This window comes from Sceloporus occidentalis, unplaced genomic scaffold (genome assembly GCF_023333645.1).
Source record: "Sceloporus occidentalis isolate IW3139 unplaced genomic scaffold, rSceOcc1.0.p SCAF_11, whole genome shotgun sequence".
NCBI lineage: Eukaryota > Metazoa > Chordata > Lepidosauria > Squamata > Phrynosomatidae > Sceloporus > Sceloporus occidentalis.
This window is the reverse complement of record NW_028316991.1, coordinates 1,629,153-1,640,336: the sequence shown is the minus strand read 5'-3', so window position 1 is coordinate 1,640,336 and position 11,184 is coordinate 1,629,153. Positions and strand designations below refer to the sequence as shown.

Below are 11,184 nucleotides of genomic sequence, written 5' to 3'. Positions count from 1 at the left end.
GGCCAGCCGTCTCGCACTACCCCCCGACTCCTAGCCACATCCTCCGTGCAGCGCCGTCTGACCCGGATGTAGTGCGCTGCCGGCCTGTGTGTGTAGCCGCACGCCTCCTGCACAGCGCGGGGGAGCCTGGGGTATACCTCATAGCAGGAGCCACATAGGCGGATTATGCACCGGGCTGTCTGGGGTGTGCGCTGAAGGGGCCCCGGCAGCCTGTGACAGTGAGGAACACACACACAGTCCCGCCTCCTCTCAGACATGGCGCCCATGGGGATCCGTCTGTCCCCTTTGGGGATCGGGGTGTTTTGTTTGCTGGCACTCGGGGTGCTCTATCATGTGTACTCGGGCTTCCTGACCGGTCGCTTCTCTGCCTTCCTGCTGGGGGACCCAGAGGACTCCGGTGCTGACGGCTTTGTGGACTTGAGGGAGCTGCTGGCAGTGGCGGTAAAGGCAGCCGAGCTCGGCGGGGTGGAGGTGAAGAAAGTCCGGGAGAGTAACCTCCTTAACGAGAAGAAAAAGGGGAAGACGAAAGAGGGGGCAGACGACAAAATGACCCGCGGGGACCTGCTGTCCAACAAGAAAATGTTCCACCTCATCAAGAACGCCTTCCCCGGGGTGCAGGTAGGAGGCATGTTCCGTGGTGACGTTACCCACCTCACAGTTATTGGAGTCCCGGTAACCACAAGGCCCGGCCCTGCGTGTTATCTACCTGGCAGCGTCTGAGTCAGGCCCGCCAGTGCTAACGGGTGACCGGGACTCGCGCCTTGGACGATCCACCCCACCGCCACGTATTGCATGCCTGACGTGCATACAGTCCCAGCCGCGGGTGTCTGTGGTATTCGGCCCGGTTAGGACTGGCCTGTTTAGTGACGTTAATACTGAGCCTAAAATATCAAGCTGGCTTTATTTTTTTTACACAGACGTTTGCAAGCAGCCCAGATCTGTGCAAAGTTCTTTTTGGCGGCAGTTCCATTTGTGGCCTCCATCCACACCGGGGTTAGCAGCCTGCAAACAAAATCATTTGTGTCAATTTAACCTTTCATGTGCCGAAAACGTGAGAAATACATTTAAAACCCCTTGTGACACTAATCACATGTCTGAGTACTATAGTCACCCCCAGTACTCCCAGGCTGAGATCTGAGAACTATATTACTTTGAGTCCAGTGACATGATGGGAAACCCCAAATTAACGTAAGTCTCAGGTCTTAATCAGTCCTTGATCTCGTCTTAGATTCAGGATAGCTTTACGCCAATCACATGCATGTTTAAATTCCCATCACTGTATTAGCCAATACCACTTCTGCTGGGATCAGTTCCATTTATCTACCACTCAGTATTGTAAAACATCGCATTCCTTTAATTCCAAATGCTTTCAACCCTTCAGCTGCACAATGCATTATATATAGCATCTATTGTCTGTTGTATGGTTGAATAACCCAGGCTCCCTATGTAATGAGATGATGATGATAATGCTACAGGTACTTAGGAACACAACTTTTAAACAAAACTGGGATCAAAATAATCTTTTTATCAAACTTCCAACGCAGTCTCCGCTTCAGTTTTTGTCTCCATATTTGACATGATCTCTTTTTGAAGGAACTCTTTGGGTTTGATGGTAATTTTAGTAATGGGTGGTTTTGCAGGATGCTTTGACAAAATCTTGCTGCTTTTTTTGAAAGGGTGTTTTGTTTTCTCTCTCCATGTATGATCTCAAACTACTTTTGTGAACGTATATGAAACATTTAAACAGCGCGGCGCTTGTATGTGAACAGAATCCATTCCCCCAGGGAACGACAAACCACACTTGTCTGCGTATTTTTGCAAACCTTACTCTTGTACGATAAAGACTCTTTTCATAGATATGAAAGCTGTGTTTTTTGGTTCGGTGACAGTGCGTATGTGTTGTACATGTCATTCTCCTTTTTTTTTTTTTTTTTTTTTTTTTGTATGAAATGAAATGGCATTCTGACCATACTGTTTATATTACTAAGGGATCTGAAAGCCTGGGTTAATAGTCGCACTCATTTCACTCATATCATTGGGTCGCCACACAAGGGGCCACTGAATTGGTGTCCAAACTCACATAGAAGTCTAAATACTATTTTAAACTTTACTTGTGGTAACTAATAGTATAGAACCTTTTTCTTCTTATTGTATACTAATGGCTTAGCAGCTGTACTGAATTTCTAAATGGAGGAAAACTCGTATGCACATGTACTGTCTTTAAAAATCAGGTTTATTTTCTACGAAGCTTCGCTGCATCATTATGGTAACTGATTCCCTGTTTTTCCATTGATATTATCCTACACAGGTGAATACTGAAGAGGTTGTTGATGCAGATGACCAGGAAGCTGTTTCATGGGATCGTAAAATTCCTGATGATATAACGGATGTAATAAAGTCTTCCGTTTCAGTTTCCACTGATAGCATCACCATTTGGATTGACCCATTGGATGCAACATTTGAGTATACAGGTAAACTGTGGAAGCTGTAACATACACTCACTGGCTGCTTTATTAGGTACACCTGTTCAATTGCTTGTTAACACAAATAGCTAATCAGCCAATCACATGGCAGCAACTCAAAGCATTTAGGCATGCAGATGTGGTGAAGACAGGTTATTTGGAGAAAAAAAAAAAATGTCAACAATTGGCAAGGCACTCTGTTTCTGTTTGAAACCTGCACAGCATGTTCATTGGCACTATAATCTTACCAAAAACAGGGCTATAGCTTATTTATGGTTGATATTTTTATAAAGCTCATTATACCAAACAGCATGTTTTTTGCTAATATTACAAAACCTGTGCATATATGTACATACACCTACACCATATACTTTCATTGTTCTTCATTCTGATTATTTAAATTTGCTGTTTTTTTCAGAGAATCTTGTCACTTACGTCACAACTATGGTATGTGTTGCTGTGAATGGAAAACCTGTAATTGGTGTAATACACAAACCTTTCTCGGGTTATACCGGTGAGTTTTACTTACAGTGTCTGACATTTTTTCTTTTTGTTAAAGCTTATGGGGGCTTTATTTGTCAGCCGTGCTTCCACCTTGGATGAATCCGGCATGGTTAGAGCACTAGGTTATGTTAAATTTGTTGCCTTTACCCTTTTTGGTTGTAGTCCTGGGTTAGGGAGTAAGCTAAATTAAAACTACACTTATACTTGTAGTTGGGTTCTGAAATTTCCATTCAAATACTCCAATGGATTTTTGTAACCTTTAAAATGATTGGTTAGTGTCTATATTGCCTCTGCGGAAATCTGCTTTTTATGCTTGTCTGTGCTCTTAGAAAAGTTGCGTAATTATTTGCTGATCTGCCACCTTGTCCCTCCGTGAAGTTGCAAACACACATCATCACCATATGGGTCATATAAACTAAACAGAGGGACACCTGTGTCAGGTTATGATGCATGCTAAGCACGGAAGCCACATTGTTGACAGAAATGCTATATAATGTGTACTGTTTTCTATTACTTTTGATAACTTAATCCCCTTAAATTTCATTCCATGTCTGTAATAGTCCCCTAATACTGACCACAAGAGATTAGTGCAATGTTAGGAAATTTCGGAGTATTATCATTTGTAATTTTTACTGTCGTTTAAATTTTTTTTTATTTTTTTTAAGTTAAGCTAGATAACTTAAATCTGCGTTATTTTTTTCCTCAGCATGGGCAATGGTGGACAGTGGCTCAAATGTAAAAAAACGAAGTTCTTACAATGACAAAACACCAACCATCATTGTATCCCGTTCTCATTCTGGGGTAGTTAAAGATGTAACCCGTGAAACATTTGGGAACCAGACTACAATAATATCTGCTGGAGGATCAGGTATGACCTTCATGTAGGAGGTAGACTTTACCGTGATATGCATTGACTTGTCAGAAACAAAATATAATACACAAGTCTGTTTGTATATTTATACATAATATAATTTAATTCAAACTCCTTGCACCAACACTTAAAATTGAGCATTGAAGTCCACAGTGAAACCCTTAATGACTATGGAGGTGACTGGCATGTCACAGGGTTAAATGAGCTTAGAAAGCGCTAATAAATGTATAGAATTAAAGTTCAAGTGCGCATTTCAGTTTTTCAACTTGTTGCTTGTTGGAGAGATATTCAGTTGCCCTGGGCAGTAAGTCTTTAACCCCTTCGTGACAAAGGCTGATTTTACTTTTTGTACCCTTCGTGACAATGGCCGTTTTAACATTTCTGCGCTGCTCGTGTTTAGCTGTAATTTTCTTCTTTCCCGTTTACTGAACCCACACACATTAGATATTGTTTTTTTCAGGACAAGAAGGGCTTTCTTTAGATGACATTGTTTTGATTGTATCGTATTATTTACTATTAAAAAAAGTATAAAATATGGTGAAAAATTTAGAAAAAAATGACTGTTTCTAACTTTTAGTTGAAAAATCTTTTACTCATCTATAAAAGGTAATAAAAAAACCTGCTAAATAGATTCTACTATTTGTCCTGAGTTTAGAAATACCCAATGTTTTTATGTTTTTTTGCTTTTTTCTGCACGTTATGGAGCAATAAGTACAGGTACCGTTTTGCTATTTCAAAGCCATTTTTTCCAAATCTGGTAATTCTTCCCCCCATGTGCCATTTCGGGTATCTTTGAAGCCGGCCAATGCAATTTACCCCATCAAGTCATATATTTTTGAAAACTAGACAGCCCAGGGTATTCCAAATGCTGGTATTTTAACCCTTTCCAAGCACTTATTCTACCATCAGCCTTTGTCAAACTTTATGGTAGTAATTTTTTTGCATTTGTTTTTTCACACACATTTTACTTTAGGTATAAATAAACAGGTTCTGGTATATGTCACTATCAAAAAACACCCCAATATGTGTTTAGCAACATCTCCTGAGTACAGCGATACCTCACATGAATGATTTTGCCTGGCTGTTTGGGGGCAAAAGGGCCACATTTGGGGCATGCACATTTTTCAATGTTGCACTTTGGCATTTGGGGATCCACTGCCCATGCCCTATTTGGTACATCTTTGAGCCGGGCCATTTCAGTGTGCCCAATAAAGCTATATATTTTTGAAAACTAGACACCCCAGGGTATTTCAAATGCTAGTATTTTAACTCTTTCCATGCACCATATCTACCACCAGTCTTTGTCAAACTTTGTGATAGTCATTTTTTTCCATTTGTTTTGTCACACACATTTTACTTCAGGTATGAATTAAAAAGTTCTCGTATATGTCACTATCACAAAACACCCCAATATGTGTTCAGCAACATCTCCTGAGCGCAGTGATACCCCACATGAATGATTTTGCCTGGCTGTTCGGGGGCAAAAGAGCCACATTTGGGGCATGCACATTTTTCAATGTTGAACTTTGGCATTTGGGGATCCACTGCCCGTGCCCTATTTGGTACATCTTTGAGCCGGGCCATTTCAGTATGCCCAACAAAACCATATATTTTTGAAAACTAGACACCCCAGGGTATTTTAAATGCTGGTATTTTAACTCTTTGCATGCACACATTTTACCACCAGCATTTTTTTAAAGTTTGCAGTAGTATTTTTGTGTGTGTATTTTTCCCACACACACCTACTTTATGTATGAATTTACAGCTCCTGGTATATGCCGCTGTCACACGACACCCCAATATGTGTTCAGCAACATCTCCTGAGTACAGTGATACCCCACATGCATGGGTTTGTCATTTTTGGGGGGAACTAAAAGGCCACATTTGGTACGTGTGCATTTTTCTAATTGGAAATTAGATGTGTGGCCATCCTTCCCCCCCGTGTTAATTGGGACCTTGTTGAACCCGGCCAATTCAATTTACCCCATCAAATCATACATTTTTTAAAAGTAGACACCCCATGGGCATTTAATATGCCAGTATTTTAACTCTTTCCATGCGAGAATTGTTTTAAGCTAATATGCTAATTTTAGGACTTGCTCACAAAAATATATTTTTTATATATATATTTTTTTTTTTGCCTTTTTTTTTTTTTAACATTTTTTTTCAACTTGAAGGTTCCCCTGATAGTGACATCAGTGGGAAATTATTTTTACATTTTACTGTTTTTTTACTATTTTTTTTCTAATTATTATTAATTTTATTTTATTTTTAATTTATTTTTTCTAATCACACTGTGATTAGAAAGCTGAGCTCCATTGACTTGCATGGTTGAATGCAGTACCTATATTCAACCTGCAAGTGGAGCCAGAGTTCTCTAGATGGTCTGGAGACCGTCTAGCGAACTCTTTAGACTTTATTGTTTCTTTATTGAATATTGCAGATGGCGAAGATCACCGGCAGCTACGGCTGTGACCGCTCTCTGGAGCGGTCACAGCCCATCCAAAGGTAAGTGTTTGGTGTCGCTGGATGCCTCCTGATCGAGGCATTCCAGCGACACCATTTAAGTTTAGGAGGCGATCGTTGATCGCCTCCTAAACGCTTTTAAAACGGGCGTCCGCCGCCATACAAAGTATGGCGGATGTTGACGCCCCGGGGAGGGGCCAGAGATGGCCCCTTTGTGCCGATAATGGCGTTGCTGAATGCCTCGAGGTCGAGGCATTACAGCAACGCCGTTTCGGTGCAGAAAGCGAAAATAGATCGCTTTCTGCACCCGTTTAATGACGTGCCGGTCCTGGCACGTCATTTGTCGTTATCGACATGAATTTCCGTGACGTGCCCGGACCGGCAATTGTCATCAAGGGGTTAAATCAACTCACCTGATTCATCTGGAATAAGCGAATAAATATGAATTCTATATTTAACTCGGCATCCATAGTCTAGCAATAATATGAAGATGAAAAAATAAGAACTTAAACCAGACAGGCTTAAACAATATACAAAAAGTGCATAACACACAGTATTAAGTGGGTGCTCAGCAAAAGTTTTATGTAGAGTAGGATTGCATCTATCTTGCAGCTCTAATATCTTAGTTATAGTCTTCTAAGGCCATAGAAAAAAAAAAACCCATGGAATTTTTTGGAATGTTGTATTGAACTAATAGGGTCTACGCTTCTACAGTATTATTAACTCTACAAAAAGATGGATTACACTTATCTAGCTCATATATTTATCCACACATTGTCTATAGGACACAGACTGCACAACAGAAGTAGGTTAAATATCTGTGGTGCATTAAATTACATTTGTGGCAAAGTTACTTAGCATGTGGATGCTGGCCATGATATGTTTCATTGGCTGGAGTGTTTGAGAAAATTATTCCATAGCATGCTTTGTAAATCATTGAAAAATAGAATCTTTCAGCCAAGAAAAGTATGATGGATTCAGTGAATAACGGAATGGTAGTGTGAATGGACCCTTGCCTGCGGGAATGGCTGATCTTGATTAAATGTTTGGTTTTTTTTAACAGTACATTAAGTTGCACATTTCTTTTTCTAGGTTATAAAGTCCTCTCATTGCTTGATGTAACTGAAGAGGGACAGGAACATGCTGATGTTTATATACATGTGACCTTCATAAAGAAGTGGGATATTTGCGCTGGTAATGCAATATTGCGTGCTCTTGGTGGTCGCATGACTACACTTAAAGGAGAAGACATTATTTACACTGGGTCAGATGGGAATGAAGGTGGGCTGCTTGCTAGCATTGGCATGGACCATGATGCACTTGTTAAAAAATTAGCTGAAAAGCTGCCAGCCTTTGGAAAGAAATCACAAAAATAACAACAATTAACTGGCACAGTGACACTGAAATACTTTTGGCTCAATAAAGAAGAATGGATGTCGGCTAGTGCAGGTTACTGCACTGCGGTTCATGTATATTTCAGGACATAAAGAGCCATTCTGTATTATATTGTTCATGAATTGTGCATATGATACTAGGACATGTATTGTAGATTTGGAAGACTAAACTTGATTCGTATTACATTCACGATATGTGTAAGTAAAGAAATATGTAAATCTGTAAAGATTACATTTAAATTAGATATAGAATTGGAAATTAAATAATTTGTATAGTAGTATTCTGTTTCCAGCCAGCCCTTCCCATTAAAATGAAGACAAAAAAAAACCATAAAAAATTGTGCCTTCTATCTTCTGAAAACATCTGTGTGCGTGTATATAAATATGAATGTTTGTGTGTATATGTAAACACACAAATTAGTAGCGTCATGGTGGAGAAAGGTACAATGTTTAAAATAATTTTAATGTATGGATATACACATATACATATCCCTATATGGCTCTAAATATGACTACATTTTTCTTATTGAGAGCATCAAATTTTGTGTAGTTAAACCAACTGACGTTTCATTAACATGTGCTGTTTAATTGTTAGGTTACATTTGGATATACGTCGTCTCTGATGTCAATAAGCTATTAAAACTTCGTCTTGATGTTGCGGATACTTTATATTTTCTGTAACTCTAAAAAGAAATGAAATCTGCTTTAAAATGTTATCAGATGTCATTTTTGTTTGTCAAATTCTGTATATAATGTTAGATGCCTTTTGTCAATTTGCCTTGGGACATAGAAAGGGATGTTTTTTTTTGTTTTGTTTTTTTTTAAACAATATAGAAGAAATATGTTCAGCAAGTAAATATTTGGGCACTGAACATATTTCTTCTATATTCTATAAGTTTTCCATATGTTTTTTTATGTGCATTGTCTTTGTACTGCTCCATTAAATTATGACAGATTCCTTATTTTTTTTTGTATTAATAATTCTGCTCTATATGGCAATTGCAAATAATGATTTTGTATTTGTGGCTTACCAAACTACATTTTTTTTATGGGAGGCCTTACAAAACCTGTGCAACAATGTTTAGTTTACAAATTTGATTATATTCAACATATTAAAAGCAATATTTTGAGTGTTTCTTACACAAAGAAAGACCTTTTAATCATCTCATAGCTAATGGAGCAATTTGTCCGAATAATTATACTCAGTTCTTCTAGTATGTTTTTAGGATGCACAAATTCAGTGATTCATACAAAGCCACCAAAACCAGACCCCCTCCCCCACGAATCGGGTAAAAAGCTCTGAAATTTGTGGGTGTGCATTCACTCACTCACTCTTACTCGTTCTCTCACAGTTTCATTCTCATTTGCTCTCTAAATGTTTCCCTACCTTACCTGCTGACCACTTCCACTTCTGCCGACTGCTTCCGCATCGTCTCTCTTCTCCCTTCCATCTTTATTCTATCTTCAATTTTTAATCTTGTATCTTAGTCTGCATCTTCACGAACATAACCGGCAACTTCCACCAAAATGATGGCGCGTGGTGATGTCCTCCCTGATCCTCCAATCGGCGAAGAGGATGTCATGCTATCAGGAGTTTGTGTGTCAACGTATGGTGTTGTAGTATCAGGGGTGAGCCTAGGGTTAGGACCGCCTGGGAGGATGAGAGAGGGAGCCAGAGAAAGAATGTGTGTGTGTAAGTGTACAGTGGTAGAGTTTTTGGGTAATAAAGTGATTTGTAGTATGTATGTGTGTTATAAGCCTTGAACATATACTGCCCCTGTTCTCATAAGGTGTGCTTATGGGAGGATCTTAAGGCAGAGTGATGGATGAAGCAGTAGGACAGTGGCATGGACATGGGGCAGGCTCATTGGATGGGCACGGGGGCCCAGGCTTAAGCATGTACTGGGCCCCAAGATTTCTTATGGTGACCCTGTTAGAAGTCGGAAACAAGTGACCAGTTTCTGAGCAAACATCAGAAAACCCTTGATGACATCATTGTATGCAACGTTAAAGGGGATTCCTTCTGTTACGACAGCATACGCTACACTATTTGTAACACTTGTGCTTTGGGAATCGATACTGTAAAGAGCCCTCCAAATTTTATCTGAATTGAAAGGACAGGAAACAAAATGCATTGTCCGTAAATTTATGGATCAAAAACGAAATGAAAGATTAATCCAAATTGTTTTTGGTTCCCACTCTTATTTGTGTGGGAAACTTTACTCCTCCGTGCCATACCTGGAAATGCTCTGTGTTTAACCCCGAGTCTTCAGGCGAAGAGCTGCTTTCCCTGGTCTCCAGGTCACTCTTTCTCCAGGCAGAGGATGGTTTTTGGCCGTACCCACTTAAGGTTGTGTGCGGATAGCCCTTGCAAAGTGACAATAATGGCTGAAAGCATTCAGCATGATAAAAATAGCCTTTGGCACATTTTGAGATCCCTGTGTTAATCAAGGCAGTCACTTTTCATTATTATATTTATGCATATCTTCAACCAAGTACCAATATTTAAGTTCATAATTCTAATTAGACTGATCAAAGACATTTCTATGAATTGGGAAAAAACCCTCTGGACTTTTTTAGGCTTTGTACTCATTCATCAAATTAAAATACTGGTAAAAGTACTATGATAAATTATTCATTTTCTGCTAGGAAATATAGAAGTCAAGATGATGCAAGTTTGTTCTTTTCTTTAGAAAAATGTTTAGTCAAAATTGATAAAATGTTAAAAAAAATTCAGCAACAACTCAAATTTAAAAGAATCTTATGTATGAACCATTTAAGAAGTTTTTTAGCGTAGTGACCATAAATCATATATGTAGTTCTTTGCAAGAATATGAAACATGTTAGTGTTAGTGTAATATTTGTCAAACTGTCCCATTTGGAAACAGAAACAAAAATAATTAGCAAAAAATGGCATATGTATTATACATTAATATCACATAAAACTTAATACAACAATAGTAGTATTATACATTATATTATATATTCATATTTGTATTAAAAAACCCCACATAATTATCACTTCTGATGTGTCTATATTAGTTTATCCAAAGTTTTTTATTTAAATATACGGTAATTGCGTTTATTCACTAAAAACTCGAGTGTTCAGCCAACTTTAGGAGTAACTCCCGACAGAGGTTGCAAGCTCTTGTATGTTAGCACTCATGAGTGTTTGTTACTTGTAAAGCATTATGGGCTTCTTGATACGAAAGCTGATTAGTTGATGGGAGTACAGAAGCCTTGGGTCTCTGATGAGGCTCTAGTAGGAGTTGATTCTGATGATGGTCGTAAGTATAGGCCTGGTTCACCCCTCAGGACAAGATAAAAAAACAAACCATATGCACTGCATCTTGAGAGAGGAATACTGCAAACAAAAACCATAATACTAGCGAGAGAGAATTCCTTAAAGATCTAACCTGCAGCTCATGATAATTCTTCCAACCATAATCCATACAGGAACACTTACAAGTAAGGAACATAATGTGAA

General features: G+C 38.9%; 1 protein-coding gene across 1 annotated transcript; it reads left to right on the top strand.

The window, feature by feature from the left end:
* Nucleotides 1–255: 255 nt before the first annotated feature.
* LOC149305418 (inositol monophosphatase 3-like) lies at nt 256–7,679 on the top strand. Its single transcript, XM_089477500.1, has 5 exons — nt 256–618; nt 2,309–2,471; nt 2,881–2,976; nt 3,673–3,834; nt 7,396–7,679. Exons 1-5 carry the CDS (start codon nt 256–258, stop codon nt 7,677–7,679), a joined length of 1,068 nt encoding a protein of 355 aa, XP_089333626.1.
* The last annotated feature ends 3,505 nt before the right edge of the window (nt 7,680–11,184 follow it).